This window comes from Perca flavescens, chromosome 10 (genome assembly GCF_004354835.1).
Source record: "Perca flavescens isolate YP-PL-M2 chromosome 10, PFLA_1.0, whole genome shotgun sequence".
In the NCBI taxonomy this organism is placed as follows: Eukaryota; Metazoa; Chordata; class Actinopteri; order Perciformes; family Percidae; genus Perca; species Perca flavescens.
In genome coordinates this window covers 12,653,245-12,677,575 of record NC_041340.1, presented here as the reverse complement: position 1 = coordinate 12,677,575, position 24,331 = coordinate 12,653,245, and the positions used below count along the sequence as shown (strand labels likewise).

The 24,331-nt window shown below is 39.6% G+C and overlaps 1 protein-coding gene across 1 annotated transcript; it reads right to left on the bottom strand.

The window, feature by feature from the left end:
• Window positions 1-391: 391 nt before the first annotated feature.
• On the bottom strand, window positions 392-24,331 carry LOC114562294 (sodium bicarbonate transporter-like protein 11). Its single transcript, XM_028588623.1, has 20 exons — window positions 24,139-24,331; window positions 15,953-16,003; window positions 15,020-15,115; window positions 14,613-14,656; window positions 14,103-14,322; window positions 13,922-14,003; window positions 13,571-13,694; window positions 13,020-13,229; window positions 10,534-10,618; window positions 10,232-10,357; window positions 10,013-10,126; window positions 9,646-9,778; window positions 9,279-9,352; window positions 6,371-6,650; window positions 5,894-6,000; window positions 5,394-5,559; window positions 5,078-5,251; window positions 4,042-4,237; window positions 3,136-3,305; window positions 392-961 (listed from the first exon to the last, which is right to left on the bottom strand). The coding sequence occupies exons 1-20, from the start codon at window positions 24,173-24,175 to the stop codon at window positions 895-897; spliced, it is 2,556 nt and encodes an 851-aa protein (XP_028444424.1). The 5' UTR covers window positions 24,176-24,331; the 3' UTR covers window positions 392-894.

The following is a 24,331-nucleotide window of genomic DNA, read 5'->3' as shown; positions in this document are numbered from 1 at the left end:
ACTGCTCATGCTTTATGTCTGTCCAAGTCATTATCCCAGTTTCTTATTCTTATACTGAATACTTGATATGAATCTGCCTCATTTTGTCTGTAAAGTACTGACAAGTATACATCTATCATTGGCCAAGCCTGATCTCAAACCATCCTGAAGATAAGCTTCTACTGCCATCTATTGGAGAAATTTAACAGTCAGAACTTTATAACTGTCAGTCCCTCTCAGCTCAATAAAGGATGGCATCGTGCTGATGCCGTGAGTGACGATATTTGAGAAGGTGTCTTTCTGTTACCTACTGTATCAATGATTGGTGGTGCATGTTAAGTATTTTGCTTTTAATATCGAGTAGGTTCAGCATGATGAAAAATGTTCATTCAGTTTCTTTAAAGGGCTTTATTTGTGTAACAAAAAATGATTACAATGCACAGAAAATTACAAATTACCTTTATACTAACATAATGTTACGTCTTATCTTAATTAAAATAGCAGTTTTCACATATAAACAACTGTAACACAGATCTTGTGATACCTGGCTTTAGTGTTATTAAAATGTCATCATTATGAGGTAATACTTCACTCTGCATGTTTTCAAGTGTGAGAAATTCCTTCTCACTTTGTTAAATGATTCTGGATTTTTGATCGGTGGTAAAACACTGAAATCCCCTCATCCACATCACACTTTAATCCAAGTAGGACACAGACCAAGCAGCAAAACATGTTGCTTAAATTAAATTAAATGATGATGAACGTGTTTTAAATATTACAAAGATGCCTGACATTAACTCAGCCAGTCACCAGCTCAAAATGCATTTTGTTTAGTTGTTAACACAATCCTTGAGTTCTGAGTCTGTTTCCCTTCCTACCAGAGAAAACTAATCCTTTCATATGGTGTGCTCTGTTCTACATGTGCTGAGCGTCCATGATATCCAGATACTTGGCGTCGATTACTTGGGGAAGCAGGCTGGTCCTGAGATAAAACACAGAGAGATGCTGTACAGTTACGTGTGTTGTATGGTAATAGTATCTAAAAAATTTGCCGGTGCAACACAGACGTCTTCTTACTTAATAGTTTTATTTCTTAAGGTGCATAACAGTGACTAACGTTTCGATGTAAGGTTACATCTTCGTCAGAGTCCTTGGAGAGAATGGGCAATGAAGCCCTTAATAAGAATCATCAACAGGTGTGATTGTGCGTAACCAAGGTGTTACACTCATTAATCAATCATTAAAGGGCAAATGCCCACAAACAGGTCAAAAGGGATTAAGAACAGACATAAAAATGTTCACAATACAATGGGAATAAAAGTATATTCATCTTAAATAATATACTTTAACATACTTTGACATTAGAGAAAGCAAGTCAGATTAAATTCTTCATTTAAACCTAGAGGTTCTAAAGTGCCGAGTGTATGTATCCAAAATGCTTCCCTGCATAGGAGTTTATTAATTATATCACCACCCCCTGGATGGGGTGTGATTTTCTCAATTCCCCAGAACCTCAGTAATGCAGGGGAGCCCGACTTGATGATCCTCCTTGGCGCCCTATTGTATCTGTTATAGGGAGCCTCACTGAGCCTCTCTCACAATTTGTTGATTTTTTTCTAAGAAAATATGTTCACAGCTAATCATCATACCTTGGGGATACAACTGATGTTCTGAATTTGATTAATGATTGGAATTGTGAAAGCAATGATGTACTTGTGTCTTTGGATGTGCAAAGTCTTTATACATGCATACCCCATCACAAAGGCCTACAAGCCATGTCGCATTACCTTGCTAAACATCCCACCGATGTTCTGCCTCCATCAGAATTTCTTGTAAATCTTGTCTAGATCATTCTATCTAATAATTTCTTTAAATATTCTGGCAAATTTTATTTACAACTACAAGGGACTGCAATGGGGAGCACCTTTGCACCCTCTCTATGGGAAGAAAAATATATACACAATACTGAAAATAACCCCTTTCATTCCAAAATATCACTGTGGCGAAGATACATAGACATGTTCTTTTAATATGGAAGGGTACCCTTAATGAGCTAAATCACTTTTTGACTTATGTAAATTCTTCCACAGATTATTTGTCCTTTACTATGGAATGTAATAATCAGTCCATTGATTTCTTAGATCTTACCATTTCTAAGGACGTAAATAATATTCTACAATCCACCATCTATCACAAACCCCTTAGTAGGAACACCCTGTTAAGAGCCGACAGCAATCACTCGCCTCATCTGGTCCGCAATATACCAGTGGGCCAGTTTTTGCGAGTCAGAAGAAATTGTAGCACCATAGCTGATTTTATGTCCAAAGCAGCTCATTTAGCGCACCGTTTTGAACAACGAGGTTATGATAAATCTGACATTACAAAAACATGGGACAGGGCTCTAAGTACAGATCGCGCCTCACTTTTGAAGAAAAAACCTAAGTCACACACAGCACCCAGTGTATTTTTTTCGACCGGCTACACTCCAGAAGCAGGAAGAATGAAAAACGTTATTCGCAAGCATTAGCATGTCCTGAAGAGTGACCCGACACTCAAAGACATATGCGCCAATCCGCCCAGGTTTATTTTTAGGCGTTCTGGCAACATTCGTGACCGATTTGTCCATTCAGACATGTCCAACCCATCTCCAACCACTTGGCTCCCTAACCCACCCCTGGGTTTCTATAAATGTGCTAACTGTGCGCAATGCTCTAATTCGACCAATGCGAAAGAATTTTCACATCCCCGCACTGGCAATAAATACTCCATTTCTTCATTTATTAATTGCAACAGCACACATGTAGCGTACCTTCTAAAGTGTCCTTGTGGACTGGCGTATATAGGCCAAACAAAACTTCAACTCAAACTAAAGGTATCTGAACATAAGGCAGCTATTCGCACCCAGAACTTAACATATGCCATGGCGAGGCATTATAAGCAGGCAGGCCAATCATGGCTCCCCTGCATCACTGAGGTTCTGGGGAATTGAGACAATCACACCCCCATCTAGGGGTGGTGATATCACTCAGGGCAGATGTTAATACCAGGTCTGAATGGGGCCTTAGCATAATGACAACTCTATGCAGACATTGTAGCACTGTGTTGGTTTGCATGGTCTTACTCAGCCCCCTGTTGGCCCCTGTTGGGTCATTTTACCTGACAGGGACCAGCAAGATCATCAGAAGGGGGAAGACCATCTTCATGTAGGGCAGAGGATACATCCCAAAAGCACACAGGATGATCAGCTGGATCATCTGCACTGCTGTGAAGTAGTGCACCTTCCTCTGAGGCACACGGCGGATGTAGTGTGTGGGAGGATAGGAGGTCTAGACAGAGAAGTGCAAGTATGATGTGGTTAAAATGCTTTTAAATTATATTTTGCTTTCGTTTTGTTTTGCTAATATAAAGGTTGACCCATATTAACCCATTAATATACCCACTAATACCTGTTACAGTTGTAAAGGCAATATTTCTATGTGACAATACACCTGTTGTTGCAGCATGAATGACAAATTAAGTGGGAAAAGGCGCCAATTTCCCCTACGTGAATGTTCATTTTTGCTTTTTGCTTGAATTAATTTTGATTTGTATGGCAGCATATTGCTGCCACCATGGTCTCATTTTTACCATATCTTTTCCATGATATTTTTATGCTATTATGACATATTTTCTCATTATTACAATAAATAAATCAAATTATTCTTATGTGAAATGTTCCTTGGTATAACAACAAATCGCCTTTTCTCGTATAATGAAACTTTCTAGCAACTTAAAATGTCTTGTTAAAACAATTAACTCATCATATAGACATGCATATAGACTTGTTATAACAACATAGCAAGCTATTATATGATATATATTTTTTCATTTTTTTGTCATGGTGGCAGTAAAGTTGCCATAACTTTTACCCAAAACTTTTTCAGCCCACTGAATACTTGAATATCAAACTTTTTCAAACAAATACTGGGTGCCAATTCGCTGCAGCCACCGTGTGAAGTTTAATGGATAAACAGGAAAGACAAACAGACCAACTAATCAAACCACAGTGTCCTTCCTGCTCACCTGTTCCTTAAGCAGCAGGGCCATGCGGTCCACCATCTGGTTCCCATCAAGCGAAGTACCTGCGATGTAGAGGAAGAGGCCGTAGAGGACGGGCTTGGGGATCCACTGCAGAGGAATGGGCAGCATGAACGCAGACAGGCCAATCAGGATGTTGGCTACCAACGAGGTCAGACGAGTCTCCTTCACACTGACAATACTGTTTGACACAAAGGCAGAGTAAAGCACTTTAAATATGTTGTTAAATATAATCACAGGTTATGGCCCTAGTGTGGACATGATTGTCAACAAAAGAGTGATTTTGATTTTAGGGGCCCTAAACAGGAGAAAGTATGCAGTATTTCACAAGAAAAATAGATTAGAAATTAGTCTTCATTTTGCGTAAGAAAAATGTCTGTTTTTCTTTCTTATCTCTTTTGTAACCCTCAGATGTATCTTGGGTCCCCTTAGGGGGTTCCGATCCACAGGTTGAGAACCACTGTCATCAAGGATTTACATGTTTTGTTGTTTTTAGCTAAATGAAACTGATTTTCCTTGAATATCTTCAAGTAAAACTGGAATTACAAGTTAATTTCCAATCTACTAATTTCCAATTTCTGACCAAAAATAATGATTGACATTGCCAAAATCTGATCAGCTGCTCAACTTATATATTTTTCCTTTTTTATATGTTTTACTGTATTTTCTTTTGACTATTATCATTAATGGATAAACATTACACCATAACATCAAAGGACTACTCCAATAGAAAAAATATGCAGGGTTTGCACACAAAAATAATCATCAAAACATTTTTGTAATTTATATTCCTAAACAGACTCAAGATCAACTTAAATGTTTGACAATTAGTTTTGAAATGAATTAAGCTGACTATGTTTTTTAATATATGTTTACTTCACTGAATGCCTAGTTATTTTGATCAGTATTTGAACACCACTGTTACAAAGCCTCCAAACAAACAGCTAAAAGCAAGCTGTTTTCAGTCTGGATGTCTTTGAAAGCACCACTTGGTTTTTGTCCTTGTTTTAACTTTACTCACGTCGTGTAGAGGTGTCCGTTCTCTACGTGCTGTTCCACTTTGGCCAGCTGACGGGCGTGCAGGGAGGAATGTGGGAAGGCAGCGTGCATCCAAGGCAACCCCAGACAGGACATGAGGATGTTGATGAAGCCAGTCAGCATTAAGTCCCAGTGGAACGCTGTGCCTTTGAGCAACCTGGTGCAGACATTCAAACACACAGTGTGTCACATAGTAGTAGAAGAAGAAGATACAATATAACCTCCAGATTTCTACAACAAATCAGAAATGTGTGTGTTACAACACGTTAATGTCTCGCCATGGTTAATCAGGGTCTTACTTGTGTTGTGGTACATGTGTGAGTGAGATGACGATGTTCTGATCGATGAAGATGAGCAATGCGAGGAGGAAACCCAGCCCGACTGCACTCAGTATGTTCATTCCTGACAGCTTTTCAAAATGAGGGAAGTTGAAGATAGGGCCGTCGTGGACACTTAACATAGGAACTAATAGAATAGAAAACATAACATTGAATAACACACAGTCTTTTCACATTTGTAAGGTGAAACAATGACGACAGTACATAATAAAAGAAATGCCTGAATGGTGAACTTTGCTGCTCGTAAGCTTTGTTTTATAAAAAACATTCAACACAGTGTCTTTGACCCACATCGATTTAGAACCCACACTGGGTTAAAAGCTCTCAGAAAGCAAATATTTTACCTTTTTTTCCACCTCCAACAAAGGATTTATGAACAGTGGAAGCACAACTGAGGTTGTGACTTTAAGTCTCAAGCGTACTCTTCTGTCAGTTATTTTATGTGACAGATCTGTACTCACGCTGTATGTCAAGGAAAAGGTAGGAGCCAATGAAGGAGAATATCAGCACAGAGATCGGCAAAGCGCAGTCTGACACCACCTCTCTGATTTTGTAATTCAGATATGGGCTGTGAGGGGAAAAGAAGCACATATTTTCCAATATTTAGCAACTCTGATGTAATATATTTTACAAGTGTTACTTCTGTATTTATCGTAGTTACTCTCTTAGCTTGAAAAGTAAGCCATGTTACGTAGTGAAAGTTTGGAGGGGAAAGAAAAATAACATCCCAGGAGTCAGACATGGAAATACACACTTTTATCTACCTCACGTATTACATCATTACACCTGAAGAGTGAAAATCATTGCAGATGATTTGTTACCTTCTGCCTGATTCCTGGGATGTAAATCGTCTCTTTTTCTGGATCTCCCAACTTTATATACTTGTGCCACTTCTTGCTGTATATAATTTGATAAAATCATCCAGTAAGTGAACATACCTCCTCTTAATGATGTAGAGGGTGTAACCCAGCCACAAAGTCCCCAACATAAGCAGCAGACAGAGGATGGGCCTTTCCCGTGTTGTCAACACCAGAGCCTCGGGCAGGAAGATTGACGCATGTCCTTCTGCGTGTCCCATCAGTGACACGGTCTCATTATGATGTTCGGTCATGTTTCCTGTCTGATTCTGCATCTTCTCTAGAATCTCATTAATCTGCTGAAGCACCAACGTGCTATTTGTGGTCGCCAGTGTGGGCCCATGGTAGAAGTGCCAGAACACTAGGAAGTGAGGGAGAAAGAAGAAAGGGATGAAAAGATAATGTTCACATAATTATAATATCTTTACGTAAAAATACACCTGTGCAATTTAACATTTGTCAAGTACTAGGGAAAAAAAGCCCCGTTTTGGATCTCAGCAGAAAATGCTGATGCAGAGAATATAAAAAAGTACACTTTATGAGTGTCTTCATACATAATGTACCACATTATTAATACAATTTCATGTATTCATTTTCCATATATTTCAAGCCATTCAAGCAGTGCATTGTATTCAAGCTTTGCTCACTTTTGATGTAGTTTGGTAGCAACAGCCTGAGGCACAAAGAGGGGAAAACACTCTAAAGAATCCATCGTGCTCATCCATTTATTTTTGTGACAAACCCTTTAGAAAAAGATATAAATAGAAGCTGTGTGAAATGTACATTATAGGGTTGTCTGTTTTCCCACAAAGCACAGGGGGCCTGTTTGATTTTATGCTTGGTTTTCCTCTAGACTCCATGATGGATATGTATATTTGCTGGGCTACATTACCTACAAGAAACGATATGCAGGACATTTAGACATCTCCCTACAGTTTGGAATGATGGCTATGCTGCATTCAAAACATGTTTATTAATAATAATAATAATAATAATAATAATTACTAGTGCTGTCAGACGATTAAAATATTTAAACGTGATTAATCACATTAATATCATAGTTAACTTGCAATTAATCGCACATTTATATCTATTCTAAATGTCCCTAGATTTCTTTTTGTCCCATTATTTTTCTCATTTTAATGCTCTTATCAACATGGAAAAGTGGATCGGCTTGCTTTGTGCTTTTGTTTGTGGGGAATGGAGAGCAGGCCAGCGTCGGAGGACTGCAGGTTTCAGGGTGGGGTGTATGGATGGAGGAGGTCAGAGAGGAACTGTGGGGCCAGGGCATGGAGGGATTTGTAGGTGATTTTATATGCGATGCGGGACTTACAGTTTTTCACAATCGCTATGACACTTTTTTCAATACTTTTAACAACTTTCCTAAGCTCTTAACACAGTTAGCACAACATCCGTCTGAGTAGGCTATACAATTAACACATTTCTTGTTGCTTTGACACAAAATGCATTCAGTTAACACAAATGTAAAATGCTTGAACTTCTTTTACACACAAGCTCCACCAAGACCAAAACAATGGATCTTCACTGCCAAATTTACAAATGCTTTCACACTGTATGTCAGAACAGATAACATCATGTTCTAAACCTAACTTATAGGCTAAAGTCAAAGTGAACAGCTGATCATATTGTAAATTGAAACACAAATATATTCCCTGCATTTTATATATGCATTTATTGAGAAACAGCTGATTGAAGTAATGCAAATAGATCGATCACAGCTGATTCCCTTCTAGGAAACACACTCAGGTGTTGAGGTTCTTTCAATCGCATGATCATATGGTAGTACAGTAAAAAATGACCTATTTGAACAATATACTGTAGATGAACACAGAAAATAAGAAAATGCCTTCACGAGGGAGAGGAAGAGGAGTACCAGGACAATTCTGTCTCTTTCTCCTTTTTTTCACAAACCGTACTTTCTATAAAGCTACTCTGAGATGGGTCAATCATTTTTTGTATTGAATCTCTGCAGCAAAAGAAAGAAAATGGTGGCCGGGTTGGCTCAGTGGGTAGAGCATGCACACATATACTTGGAGGTTTATGCCTTGACGCAGATATCCAGGGTTCAAATCCGACTTGTGACTATTTCCTGCATGTCTTCCCCCTTTCTCTCTCTGCCCTTTCTCAACTAGCTGTCCTGTCGAATAAGGGCAGAAAACCCCAAAAAATAATCTTTAAAAAAATTTGCTAAATCCAACAAAACAAAAATGTAGAGGCTTCAACAGAAACTGCAGTCCAAAACACAATCTATGATCAATACAGTCACTTTTGTCTGTTGTATAAGGGCAGACCTGATACATAAAATAATGTAGTTTCTGTTATTCCATGGGATGTTAGTGTTTTTATGACATTGTGCTATGATTGACTAAATGTTCCTGTTGGGAGACAACATGTGTTAGTGTTTTGGAAGAATTATTTGATTTTGAGACATGATTGCATTGTTTTGGTAAACACAGTGTATTGTGTTAGTGAATTATTGTATTTTGAAAATCGGTGTTGGAGTTTAGTTTACAATGTGTGATTTTGAGCATGAAATTAACTGTTTTGCCAATCGTGTGTTGTAGGTGTGTAGGTGCGTTAAGAGTTTAGGAAAGTTGTTAAAAGTATTGAAAAAAGTGTCATAGCGATTGCGAAAAACTGTAATTGGGAGCCAGTGAAGGTGGATGAGGGTTGGAGTGATGTGCTGCCAGGTTTTGGTGTGGGTGAGGACCCTGGCAGCAGAGTTTTGGACATACTGGAGCCTGTCTAGGGTTTTGCTAGGGACCCCAGACAGGACTCCATTGTAGTAGTCCAAATGGGATGTTATGAAAGCATGAATGAGGGTTTCAGAGAGTGATGGCCTGAGTCCTGAGATGCTTTGAGATGAAAAAAGGCTGATTCGGTGATGGATTTGATGTGAGTATGGAAAGAGAGGGTGGAGTCCAGGATTACACCAAGTTTAATGTAGTCTGACCTTGTCTTGACTTACTTTTGATGGTGCCTTTCACAGCATCCCCGACAAATGCTATGGAGATGAACAATGCAATGATTTCTTCTGTCGAGCTGGGAGATTTAAAAAAAAAAAAAGCATGGCGTGATCATTCATGTTTTATCTAAATAAAACACAGACACAGTCATAACAGTCCGTTCAAGGCAAAATGATGGCCCTGATAGTGAGAGTGCACATTAAACATAACTAATAATTATGGTTGAAAACAGGAAGTCATAACAGATGCGTCTTCTCTAATCAGTGACCTGACCTCAGTGCATGGCCAAATGGTTAGGTACATATATTACAAGTATGGGGCTTCTGTCTGTGATATGTCATAGTAAAAAATCTGTTGTTGTGTATTTACCGTTTAAAGAGTTTCATAAACAGGCTGACATTGAATAAGCCTCCGAGGATGAGGAATAGACTGTTCCATAAACCGATGCAGGCGTAGAAAGCATCGAAGTCGAGCTCGTAGTCGTCACAGATGCCCCTGATGACTAAAAACATACATAAAGCCACAAACATACATTTGATAGCATTAAATTAATAACGTGTCTGGTAACCTGGCTACCAACTTGGCTGTTTGAAGCTGCCTAACATCCAGCATCAAGCTCGAGTTGCAACACATTTGCTGCATGTAATATACTGTATGGAGATGTTCTGTTCCTTTTTGCTATTGATGTGCTCTACAGATTAATTCCCCTGTCTAAGCAGTAGGACACCATAAGTACCGCTTATGAAGATGGCCAGTGGTGCAGTGGTCAGTGGAATGACGAGTGGTGAGCCAGCAAACAAAGAATAGATCACTCCTCCAATGCTCTGGCCAACAATAGTCTTCTGAACATCTGTCAAAAAAACTAAACTTCAATACTTTTTTTATGCTTCAGATTAAATAGCTAATAATATTATGAATTGTTGCAGATTAAGACAACAAAGACAGGAGTCCATACCTATCTCTCCTCTTGTGCTTTCGTCATTCAATGAGCCAAAGGCAATAGCAGGCAGTAGAATGGCGATGTAGAGGAAAATAGCAGTGGTAGTGTACTTCAGCAGACAGCGGTCCTTCCCAGTTATGCCTTGATGGATTATTTAAAAGGCTTATTAAAGACTCAACAGCCAAAGCAGCCACAATCTAAAGATATCTTCAAAGTGTAAGATTTTTGAAGAAGACATTTCATGATTTTGTAGCAGTAGCAGTTAAGTTAAATAGATCACACTAAGGGAGAAGTATTACACAAGAAAATATTAATACCATCTGTGAAGTCTGAGGGGTAGAGGGGGAGTCTGCGACGGAGGTCATCATAAACACCTTTACCGACTTTAAAGAATTCTTTGCACTGTGAAAAATGACATGACATAATTTAGTCATTTAGACAGGACACTTCAGTTAGTGTGAAGACCTGCAAGAGACACATGCTGTTAAATAGTTGGAGAGTCATCTAATAGGACCATAGAATTCAAGACGTCTTCTGTTCTCTGTGCACTGACATTTGCATGTATATGCTAAAGGCTCCACTGTACATTCTGGTCTTGATTTTCATAAAGCATTCAAAATTGTGAGGAAAAAATACTTTTTTTTTAGATTTGGCACTAAGTTGGAAAATTACACTATGTTTCAAAACAAGAAAAAAAGAAACAATTGGGCTGTTTTGGTTGTTTTAAGTACAAGTGACAGAATGAATACATTGTGTGTCATACATCCATCAGTTTGAAGGCTTGTCAGATGCCAAAACACTGCACAGTGGTCTATAATGCTATTAGAAAGGATATTATCACTCTGGAAAGACAATCATTTCTCCAAGTAATCTAACAGGAATCTCACTGGTTGAAAGGAAGTAGATGTACTCAAGTACAAGTACAGATTTTAGGTACTTGATTATTTTCGTTTCATGCCACTTTATCCCTCATTACATTTCAGAGGGAAATTTAGCAATTCATGAAACCAACGGACGCTTTACACAAGTACAGGGGACAAGGGAAAAGAAAATAGTAGGCCAACACAAACACAGACTAAAAGGAATAAAAGGTCTCGCTAAATGGAATTGGGATATAATTTAATGTTGGCTACTAACGTACAAACACAAAGTTATTTATCACATACCTGAGGGCCAATTTGGGGACACTTTTGAATCATCTGCCCGACCGAGATTGACTTGCATTTTCGCCCGTTGTCTTTCACTTTCCTTTTTAGCTTTTAGTTGTTGTTTAATTTAATTATTTTCTGTGATAGTTCTGCCACAACTATAGCAGATAACTTCTTAAATAAAATTAAAATACAATTAGGGCTGTATAAAGAAATCTCCTGCTACTTTTAGCTTGATACAATAACACAGGCTTACACCAAAATCTGTGATCCTTCAGAATGTGTTCTGTAGCACTGTCTACCTGCCATAAATCATTTTGTGACTTTGCGGGAAAAATCTGACCCGGGCAGAGGCATTAGTAAAAGCTATATAAAACTTAGTTAGTTAGTTAGTTAGTCTTGTTTGCTGTTACAGGTCATTTATGATCATCAGGTGGAACATTACACAGTTTCAGAAATGTGTAAAAGTTACATATAGTCACTTTAAGTAACATTTTACTTTTACTTGTGAGTAAATAAGAGTATTTTACAGTGTGGTATTAAATAAAGGATCTGAATACTTCCTCCACCACTGAGGAATTTGCACTTTCATGTTTTTGTTTGGCCAGAGGAGCTTTTTTTTTGCTGCGCCGAGACCCCTGCTGTGCTGACACTGGTCCCATTATAATGATTGGACAACCCCTCCAATCCCCACAGTGCTAATGGTGGTCTGAACACGACATTAAAAAAATCCTCTGACTGATTTTTGTGAGTGAGAAGATGGTACAGAGGAAATTCATTTGAAAATACCTTAATTTAAATGCATTTGCTGTCTGGATATTAGGTCTTTTGAATGAACGTAATAAATAATGATTATTATTATTATTTTTTCAAATTTGTGGAGAAACGTAGCTGAAATACGGTATAATATATTAAACATACTGGCACACTTGAGTGTCCATCATTGTGTGTTTTTGTATTATACAACTTTGGAATTGCATAACAGGTTAAAAGGCTGGTTTAGCAGCAATAACCTACATTTAAATGATGTTTTGAAACCATTCAGGACATCAGGTGTAGCCACAATCTGTTGTTTACTTTGGTCTTTTACTACATGCTTTCTCTCTAGGCAGTATCTGGGTGTTCCCCTTCTCCACCCTCCTGCTGAGTGCACACATTTCCTCTTAATTTTAACACTGGACATAATGAAATACTTTATCATTACATGAAGCTGCACACATTCTGCCGTCAGAGCCATGCCAGACTTGGCAGCTTTTTCAGTTTGTTGCCCAGCTGCTTCTCGTTCCTCGGCCCCTGGCTGACAAAGTGTGGAAACAGGATAATCAGATAATCTGGCTCAACTACTTTACTGCATCACATCCTTATATGCCTGGATGGAGTCGGAAAACACGAGGGTGGTCTCCACATGTTGTGGAGAGAAACTAACAGTCTGTAGAGAATATAAATGTTGGTTTTACAAGAAACAACCCCTTGTTAGGGAGAGTTATGTTTACGTATTGTTGTATATTAGTTTTTAAGGTTTGTGCTTTTTGGCATCATTGTTCTACAGTTACCCAACATACTCAACTCACGCTAGTCATATGGCCACTGCTGCACTGATTAAAGCACAGAGCCAATGTTTGTTTTATATCTCCTACTTTGCTCTTCTTTCACACCTGAAGTGGTTTCCCCCTACGTGGATCTGAGTCCTCCACTTCCTCTTCGACCAGCTTCTCTGTGTCTATGGAGAGCTGCTGTCGCTGGTAGACCAGCTCCTGTTTGAACTCCTCCTGGGTCTTGACCTCCAAAAGCTTCTGTCTGAAGGAGATGTCGGAGAACATTGTGGCAAATGTTCTACTGAGTTCGATGGCCGTCTTGGTGCTTTTCTGAAACGGATGATGAGATTGTTAAACATATTCTGACTGTTCTGTCAATTTGTTTGCAAATAATGGTTATTTTGTTATTGATTATTATTTTCTATGTTAAGCATTTGTTCTATAAAATGTCAGTGAATACTGAAAAGGGGCTCAAGTGGATGTCTGCAAATTGCTTGTTTGTCCAATAAAAATCCAAAGGTCACCAGTTTACTATCATTGAAGGCTCGGAAAACCAGCAAATATTCACATTTAAGAGGCTAACAATTTTCAAAATTGTTGCAGTAAGCTTCCAGATTCTTAAAAAAAAATACAGAGAGTTTTGAATATAAGAACTGACAATTAGCTCTTACCGTTTGAGGAGGGGCCAGGATGAGGATGACATAGCGGGCCTCGCAGCAGTTGCCTCCCCAGTTCTGGGACCTCTCCAGACGGGCGATGCAGACATGACGTCTCTGCAGGCTCCTCACATTGGAGCTGAATTGATAGAAAAATTAATTTGGATCAGTGGTGTATACATGATTGATTGTGCAGCATATTAATTGACAGGTCTAAATTAGAATGAATAAAATGACTTTCCCATGAAAAATATGTGTTGTTGTAAACTCAGCAACTATACACAACTTTCCCCTACTGAGCTGGAGGCTGTGGGAATTAGTTGAAATAGCACCCTTTCACATAAATATTATTGTAGATGAACTCACAGAACACAAAGCCAGGACTGCTGGTAACATACGCCAGTGGAAGTAGCAGTCACCCCCTGAATGGTTTCTGACAGAAGGTGAACTGTGGGAGCATTAAATATTTCAATGAACAAGCTGTTATGTCAAGCATCCTCTGAAGCAAACACTTCATCTCAAAGTGCTTCTAATATCTTTGGCTCACCATTACGCTCCTTCCCTCCTGCGTCCGTGAACAGTGAGTTCATGACCTTGTCCACATCATAGCTGTCATGGCCGTCCTCCACCACATGAGTTAACATTCGCCTCAGGACCTCGTCCAGAGTGGCAGCTTTCACGTCCAAAAGGATGCTTGCCTGGGCCAGGAAGCTGTCCAGGTCCCTGTGGGCGCGCACTTCCTCCTGGAAGTTCATTGGCTTCACATACTAGTGTGAGCCAAAAACAAGGGGCATTTGATTGATGGTGATATAACGTCATAGTGCAAATAGGTGAAAGGTTCATTTTCGGATTTTGCCCACACACGCAACGCAAGTAACACTGCTTTCAGATTTAGTTCTCAGTTAGTTTAAAACATCAAGCGCGAGTTGGGTAGACATTTGGCAATTTTAGCTTTATAATTGGAAAAACAATCTGTAAAATGCTGCTTTTCTACAGTAATTCTGCAGTAATGATTATGACAGAACACAGAGAGGGGGACTGGAAAAGCAAATCTTACTTTTCTTGTTGTATTCAAAAGCCCAAGCCCAGGATATTCAGGATCTGCAAATAAAAGCCACATAGAATTCTAAATTTGTACACACAGTCTCGACCTCCAACCTCTTATCTTTGATCTGATCCCCACTACAAATCATTTCTTCATATTCTTAGAAATAACTAAAACATATCTCTTGTATTAGTAGTTAATGCAGAGCACTAGCTGCCAGTTCATGTCCATGAACTTTGTCTTAGTTGTTATGGCTCGGGGAATCAGAGCTGGCACACATGATTTCCAAATTGAGGCTGCAAATTATTCTCATACAATGAAACTCACACGAGTATATGCATTTGTTCTCCCTAACCTTCATTTATTAATAACAAATCACACCACAGACTAAACATGTTATACTTTTTAAACATACACACCTGAAACACTGATCTGGATCTGGTTGTCATAGATGTGGTCCTTGCGAGTGACGGGTGAATCTTGCCCACAATCCTCCTGTTCCCCACCTTGCAGCTCTGTGGATAAACAATAAAAAATCAACCAAGTTTCCGTCTACATACAGTTTTATAATTTCAAGTGAGCCAGAGTTTCTTGTCAGAATTATTGTTTTTTTGCTGCAGTACTTTTTTCCCATTCACTTTGCAATTGAGTAATGATAAAGACCACTTCATAGATTAACCGTACAGTGATACATAGAACTGTTCTTTGTATTAAGGTTACAAGGTTAAGATGCAATGCCAGCCACATTAACAGTGTATTTTACCTCCCATCCCTCTGCCACCTGTTGACAAGCAAACAACAAGAGGGAGAAAGAGAGACCCAATAAAAAAATCCCCCTTAAACCAGACATGCAGCAATATAACAATAGCAGCCCCTCGTAAATTCCTTAATTGTATAGAGGATGAATATGGCATTTCGATCGCAAGTTTTTATGAGGGAAGAAAGAAACCGCCACAGAATTACAGAATTAACCTTAACCCTTCATGAGCAAAGTTTTGAGCTATGATTATTCCCGCTTCCAGTCAACGATCGTCTGCCTCGTTATTTACCCATTAATTAACCTCTCAACACACCAGCGAGGGGACAGGCTGTGCTCACCAGCATGTTAAATGGGTCATCAGGGAGCAGCGAGAAGTATTGGCATTAGCATAAATAACTGTTGCAATAAATTTACATGTGAAAAACGAAGGTATTTCCCCTTATATGCTCAAGTGGAAAACTCAGAACTCAGAGGAATAATGTCCTCTGTGCTTGCATAGCAGATCATATCATGTACATAAAATAACAGGACCCATGCATGCTGAGAAAAGCAATCAGAGCACATAATAATATGTATTACTCCAGCTACGCACCCATTTCTTGGAAAACATGTCCATTCTTGGACGTCCAAGTGGTTGGAACTTCTGTAAGAGGAAAAAAAAAGTTATTTGCACAACTTCATGCTTAATTTTTTATTATAAAGTATTTAAAATTATAATAGTTCATTATTGTTTTATTGACCACATTATAAAAAAGTTTGAATCATATAAAATATATAATGTTGATATATTATCACCTTATATTATCAAACACTTGCTTATTTACATTGAGCAGATTCAGTGCAACAATATAATTTAGCCGCCTAATGAATGTAAGTCACTATCTTGCGGCTCTGTTTTTGGTCTCCACCAGCTCCTGAAGGAAATATTTATCTCGTTAGCTGCTGAATGCTCCACTATGTTCACCAGCTATAGTCACTAACTTTGTCAGCTTTTTGTTGCTGGGCAGGTAGCATACAATGGGTTTATCAGAGCTTTTAAGCCAAAAACAGCTGTCTGCTGCAAACAAGGTTGGTGAGAGCAGTGAAAGTGAAGCAAAACCATAACCTTGCAAACCAAAATAATGAGCAGGAACATGTTAAAAGTTTCAGAGAGTTCAGTGGAAACTGCAGGGTAACTATGAGCCACATCTTTCAGATTAAAAGTAGTCATTTGACGCATTGTTGGTATAAAGATATTGATCATTCAGCCAATTGAATGGACGTCATCAGTTATTATCACTACCACAGATATGATGCGGTAGGGCCCTACTCTACCTTCTAGTTGGCTCAGTGATCGTTATCATCCATTGGTAAGCTTGATCACCCATCTGCACCAGTGTTAGATGCTCAGAGCAACTGGTGGTGGATGGGTCAAACAACCCTGGGAGACTGGTGTTTGTGTCCTGTGTGACACCAAAAGTCAATGATGACTTTTTTTAAATTACGTAGGCCACGTTAGTTGACTTTCTTATGTAACGTTCCTTACAAAACATTCTTAAAGGTCCCATGACATGGTGCTCTTTATATGCTTTTATATAGACCTTAGTGGTCCCCTAATACTGTATCTGAAGTCTCTTTCCCGAAATTCAGCTTTGGTGCAGAACTACAGCCACTAGAGCCAGTCCCACAATGAGCTTTCCTTAGGATGTGCCATTTCTGTGTCTGAAGCTATTGAGGAGGAGAGAGGGGGGGCAAGGTGTAGGGTGGGGGTGTGGCCTTGACCAACTGCCACTTTTCTCGTTTGAAAGCCATGATGTCTCTCTCTCATGGGTTAGCCAAATTCTCTGGGCGGGCAAAGCAGAGAAAGGGGAGGTAACCGGCAGATTCCAAAACGGCTCATCTGAGCTTTCATTTTCTCAAAGACAGAGCAGGATACCCAGGGCTTGGTTTACACCTATCACCATTTCTAGCCACTGGGGGACCATAGACAGGCTGGGGGAACTCATATTAATGTTAAAAAACCTCATAAAGTGAAATTTTCATGCCATGGTACCTTTAAAGGTCCAGTGTGTAACGTGTTTAGTTGTTCATTATCAAAATCTGTGTTGCCCGTTCACAAACTTGTCCTTTTCATGAATATTTACCTCCACCATCAATTCCAAGTATTCCTTTTGGCTTGAAATTTTATATTTGCATTTGCATTTGCATGAACTGGGGTAGACGCTCCATATTCATGCGGCATCTTGAAATGCGTTAGCCGGTAAAGGACATACAGGACATACTGCTCCGCCTTTCGCGTTTTCACTGTCACATGATAAACTCACAGGTGCGGCTAATGCTGCTGATGGGTATCGTAGCTTCCCGGCCCCAGCAAGTTTGAAGAAGGAAACATGGAGGACCACACGTATTTAAAATCCAAATTTCAGGAACAGGAGTCTTCTTCTTTGTCCAGAAAAAGAAAAAGGATATTGAAAAGAGCAAGAGACCAGCTTTTGAAGCGTGAAGGCTACCGTAGCTGTAATACGTACTTTGAACTGCGTGGTGCGAGAGAGTTGACTGCGATATATGATCTCAACGCTAGATGGGAGAAATTTCTACACATCGGACCTTTAACTAACTAGCCTCGAAAGTAAGTATTTTAACCCAAACCACAATCTCTTTGCTAAACCTAACCAGCGGGTTACCAGTGGATTATTTAATATTTAGCTTTCATTTTGCAATTTAAAGGCAGCACAGTGGCTCAGTGGTTAGCACTTCTGCCTCACAGCAAGAAGGTTCTGGGTTTGAATCCAGGTTGTCCCAGCCCTTTCTGTGTGTAGTTTGCATGTTCTCCCTGTGCTTGCGTGGGTTTCCTCTTGTTCCTTCTCACCATAAAGACATGCATGCAACTAGGACTACAGTTGAAAATTAGCTGACTGGCTAACACTGGTGCATTTACAGAAATGTTGATTAATGTGCATTGTCCTACTCAAATAAATAAATCTTAATGCAGAATCCAAAACTTTTTTTTCGCCTTCAGTTAGCCTTTTAAAATGATATCAGATTAGTAAACAGAATGTGCCTTTGGAACATTGGCTGAATTGTTGCTGATAATGGGCAATGTAGATATTGCATTAAAGATCAGCCACTTCTTTCTACAACAGTCGAGAACTCTTTTGCAATTATGAAAGCACATAATGTAATCTGAAAACTGCTGCCCTGATTAAAAAAACAATGCAACTGATCTCAGCTGGTATTCTGTCTATAATGGAGTGGAATGGAAATTTCAGTAGTGTATATTTCATGTCCTTAGTAGAGAGTCAACAGTAGAGAGATGACAGGAAATAAAGGGAGAGAGAGACTGGGAACGCAATGCAACAAAAGTCTTGGTTCATAATCAGCGCCACTAGGCCACCAATGCACACTAACACCATAACATCTTACTTAATAAAACCCCAATAAAAAGCTATCCTTGCAGACTTGTTATGTCTGACACAGACACAAACTGACCAGAACATGATGATAAAACTGTGAAACTGGACTCCATGTTGACTGACACAGTTTGACCCTGTTGTGTCTGACCTGTGTGCCACAGTAGCTCTCACTTCACAAGCAACAAACACAGTCAGCACCAGCAGGCATCATCCTCTCCAGCTGCTCCCATCGCACACACGGACAGATTCTGTGCACAGAAACTAAAAAATCTGAGCTTGTTGAATCATTATTGCCAGTGTGACACACATTCGTCCAGACCATGAAACCTTTAAATGATGAAGATAGAAAGTGGATGTCAGTTATGAAGATGTTATTAATAAGGACAGGGGAAAAAACGGCACATGCTGAGAAACTGAAAAAAGAGACCCCTTCACTCTCATTTGCAATACAAATCTGTATGTATCTGTGAAACACTCACTGCTGTAGCTGTACAGGTGAGCTTTTCCTTGCCCGAGGCAGAGATTGGCTCCAGGGGGGGCTCCCGAGCAAGGCTATATCTCAAAGCAGATTAGACAGAACATTTCCAGGCCTCCTCCACTCAACAGGAATCTGCACTGACTACAGGGTGCCTCACAGCTTATGCAATGAGCTGTTTGTACCACAGGATATGTGGAGGATGATTTAGTCTGCCTGATTGAGACCTTTACTGTCTTGGTCAAGTTCATTGTAGTCTTGCATTGCCAGACCTTCCTCCACAGCGCTGCGAAGGAGGGTCTGGCTAGTCCACACAGCAATCTGGGATGGGAGAAAAACATGCTCTGGTTTATTGGCATTTCTTTAAACCAATCACAATTGTCTTGGGCGGTGCTAGGTGCCAAGCGGAGCCATAGTGCCGCTGCAAAATAGCCTTGGGAAGAAACTTGTTTTGGTTTGAACGTGTACGTTCAAAAGTTGTTTTAGTCGTGCAACAGAAAACTCAGATTAGACAGATAGCTAGCTGTCTGGTTTTACACTGCAGAGATCTGAGGAGCAGTTAACCACAGTCCTCATAAATCGACCGGAGTTTAAAATGCCAACACAAAGACAGCGGAAGGTAACGGGACATCCGAAAACGGACATCCAAAAAGAGTGACATCCCGGGGAATTGCCAGTGGAATGAGAGCAATCCTGGAAGTGGAATGTCATGGATATAGACTAAGTTCATTGTAAATAGGCTCCACTAAATCTTATGATCATGATCAACAATAGACAATGACTACCACTCAACACACACTTTTCTCATCAGCCCCAACAGTGAAATTGGTGTGAAGACATGACTGACATTTGTGCTTAAAAACTAAGAATTGACAGTGAGTGTCAGTGTAGAAAATGTCACCTGTTTTCTTTTTCTCTGTCAATTATTGTTCAATCAGTACAGACTGCTGCAAAAGTTTATCAGAGAAGATATTTTGCAGTCTTTCTGCAGACCTGTAGGTTACGATGACTCATGCTTATTGGTTTCCTGTTGGCTGGCTGGGCAACTTCCTCGCGCTTACTGTGCTGTCTAGTGACATCAACAGTGACAGAATGTTTGTAATGTAGGTGATGTTACTCTTTCAAATAGTCTTCTGACCCTGTTTGTAAACTACTGCAAAACAGGTTTTTATATTTTATGATATACATTTTTTTTCCAAGTTCTAATCCTGTATGACCTTCCATATGACAAATATATGTTTAAAAATCATTTTTAGGTGTTTTTATTTCAAAATCCCTCCTTTCTCTTAGCCTGACAAGCCAGACCCACATCAAGATGTTGGGTCTGGGAACAAACCATTGACGGAGCTCAATCTGAGGGGCGTGATAAACGGTTGTCTTTCAAATTCCCTCTGCACACAATAGGATAGCGCTACAACCAGGCTGAGCAACGAAGAAGGTAGCGGAGCTAGTTGATAGATTAAACTTTTGCCGTATCCGGTCGGCAAAACTCCGAAAAACGTTCTTCCTTTTTTTGTTTTCAGTGCCATTCTTTGTTCTTTTCTCAAAGAAAGGTTTAACTCCAAGTCTTCCAGAAGACCGCTGTTCCCAGCAGCAGCAGCCATAAGCCCGCCCACCGACTTTATACACGATGTGATTGGCCTGACCAGAGTTCGGTTTTTCCAGCTCGCAAGCCAACGGAGAGTGCCTATACCCCCCTGGCTGCAAATAAAATTTGCTGCCGCTAGGGTGCGTCTCGATTTCTAGGCTATCTTTCTCTCCCTGTAACATTCAAATGAAAATTCATATTAAACTTGTGGGCATATAGTCAGTCAGTGGCATAGTCTACGTGATACGCAGGTATACGCCGTATACCCACTAGGAAAGCTCCAGGATTTCAGTATACCCTCTTACAAAAGTGTGAGGATACGCAACAATGATTGACACTTCATAAAATCACTGTGTTGCAAGTTACTTATAGGTACAATCAAGGGCGTAGGTTTTGTTTCAAACGCAGTTGCTTGGCGGTCATTCTCTTCGCAAATATGAAATGTGAATCACCAAAGGAGATAGAAAACGAAAGAGAAATTAAACTTCTGAATTACAGGCTTACCAAAAATCTTAGTGTTTTGGTAAGCCTGCCCCTGAAGCTACTGCTGCTTCGAGTGACACTGCAGCAGACGTTAACGTTACAGAAACTACAGAAAGTGAGCCAGATGAGGCTGATGCTACTCGGTACCGTTACAAAATACGTACGGGGTTGACCCTCTGTGACGGGCAAGTATAAAGCTGGGAGGGAAAAAATCTCAGTATACTCAGTACAAAAAAACTAGACTACACCACTGTATACAGTAATTTAACATGATTTGGGGACTAGCTAACTCCACCCATCATATAAAACAGCTCTTTTTGAGTTGTAGTAGCGAGTAAAGTAGTCCCGCTTTGCCAGTCCCTCCTCAAAAGCACACTGGAGGAGAGCCTGGCTACTCCACATATCTTTTGGGGAAGGGAGGAAAACATGCTCTGGTTTAGTGGTATTTCTTTAAACCAATCACAATCGTCTTGGGCGGTGCTAAACACCGGAGAAAAGCTGCGGTGCTGCTGCAAAATAGGCTCGGAAGGAACTTTTTTTCGGTCAAATGTGCATGTTTAAAAGTTTTAGTCGTGCAACAGAAAACTCAGATTGGACAGATAGTCTAGCTAGCTGTCTGGATTCACTCCGCAGAGATCTGAGAAAAGATTAACCATAGTCCTCATAAATCGAACGGAGTTTAAAATGCCAACACAAAGGAAGCCCAAGGCAACGGATATCCAGCCTAAATGAGTGAAATCTGGCGGATTTTCCAGGGCCAACGGATCAATCCCGGAAGTGTAACGTCAAGGATATAGACTACAAGCAAAGCAATGGGTCAAAGGTATTTGTTTGGATCTTAGTAGTAGGCATGGTTGTGCTTTCATTTATTGACCTCTCCATCATCCTCCTCCTCTTGATCTGACGACGCAGATGAGGAAGGTGTTGTTGGAGGCCAACAGTATTGCTCCCTTCAAATAACTCCACATTACAGCAGAATATTTTCAAAATACACTACATTACTCAAGATAAAGTTGCCCTGCCCCTGGCTGCTGTTTCCCCGGAATTTAAAAACTTTTTTTTATCTAAAGTATTTATTATCTTCTAACTCTGACAAACCAGACCACCACTCTGTTAATCTCACTGGACAAACAAGGCTGACTTAAAGCCTAAGGCATCTTTTATTAATCGCTGCCAGCCTGCTATCTGTGTGCAAAGGATGCCCTTGAGCAGTAGGAAACAGAAGAATCCTTGTTGGGTCTCTGGGAACAAGAGCTACAAAGCTTAGAACTGAACTGTACAAGGTCAAACCATCAAGGCAGAAGGGATACGGCGTTCGCAAATGTGCATGGTCGTTGCTGCTTTCATTTTTTAAATATGGAGCTCTGCTTGTCAATTTCTGTGCTTTGCAGTAAAACATATCCGTGCCATGTTATAAAAGATGTAAGACTCTTTTTTTTTTAAGCTTAATCAATCTTGTCAGCGTTTGGCGTGAGCAGCTGTACCATGAACAGTGTGTACTCTGTAGGTCACAATGTACACACTCATATATTGAAATAAAGCAAATAACAGGAAAGAGGAACTACAGCTCATTCCACTTCAACATCTCAAAGGCTGACAATAAGAACAACCAGATGTTTGGTTATCCAGCAAGATGGATATGACCACTGGACCAACAGTAATCATAGCCACACAAGTTCACTTCACTAACCAAAATATACATCCGATGGTGTTATCTTGTCACTTAGACTTTAAACCCGTTTGTGTGGCATTAATGCTCTGGGAAATGAAGTGTTTTAAATAGCCATTCAGTTTTTGGTGGACGACATTAAACCTGCATAACGGTTCAAGTCTGAAGATAATAGTAGTAAAGGATGGGGATGCTGTTGGTTTGAAACTTCTATAGTAATCCCAATTACATCATATTACCATCAACTTCAAGCAGAAAGTGTCTTAAACAAGAATGGAAATGCCAAATTAGAATATTAAGACATTTTATATTATATTTCATTATATATTCTTCCTTATCCTTGACCTGAGAAAGTACAAGTACCTTTTAACCCATTAATGGCACTGAACAGAAAATACATTCATACTCATATATATAGTGTGTTGTTTTATTATAGATTAATCTGCCAGTTGTCTATTAATTCATTTATAAATTGTTTGATCTGTAAAATGTCAAGAAATAGTGAAGAATTCTTAACAAGGTTATAACGTATAAGCCACTGGCTTCGTCCGACCAACAGCTCAAACATTAAGAAAAGCAGCATGACATGATAAAAGAAAAAGTGTTATGTAGTAAACTGGGATAGTGGAATATATGACTCTCACGTTCCCACTTAATACAACAACAGGAAGTTTAACCAAATAAGTATTTTAAAATCAATTTAATGTACTTTTCTGGAATGATTCAAAGGCTGTTAAAATAGATGCTAAAAGTTATTTGCAGGTCTGCTGTAAAAACCTTCCATGATAGACAAGTGTGTCATTTATTTCCATATTGTAAACATTGACCCATATCCTTTTGGGCAATAAAAGCATCGTGTTCATTTTCTGTGCTTTTAACAGCAAGAATACAAAGACATAAATAGTTTAAATAGCACCAAGAGAAGAAGGCAAATAAAAGATAATAGAAGTGTTATGAGATAATTGTATTTGTAAAGATGAAAGCCTGCACTATATGCTATAAAAAAAACAGTAGATGTTATCAGCACACATACACACACATATACTGTAGAAAGAGCACACATACACACACACATATACTGTAGAGAGGGTTCCTCCACGTGTTTGTCAGAGTTGGCTTAAGTTGCACCATGAAAGACCTTGTCATCCCACTTCACCCCTGCAAAACTTACCATATGGCACAAAATGGAGGACCTTTTTGGCTTCCATGTTCTCCAGGTTTTTTTTGGTAAGATGCTTTCCAAAGGTCAACACATCATCCTTCCTCTCTGCTCCTAAATACCCTGCACTCACTGGTGATCTTTTCTCAATATCTTACACACACACACACACACACACACACACACACACACACACACACACACA

What these genes read in the sequence shown, in the direction of transcription:
- LOC114562294 (XM_028588623.1), bottom strand. Translation starts at nt 24,175, where the DNA reads ATGGAAGCCAAAAAGGTCCTCCATTTTGTGCCATATG. An exon ending in ACATGTTTTCCAAGAAATGG is followed by an intron (nt 15,116 to 15,952) that starts GTGCGTAGCTGG and finishes GTTTATCCACAG; the next exon opens with AGCTGCAAGGTGGGGAACAG. An exon ending in CCCCTCAGACTTCACAGATG is followed by an intron (nt 10,358 to 10,533) that starts GTATTAATATTT and finishes TAATCCATCAAG; the next exon opens with GCATAACTGGGAAGGACCGC.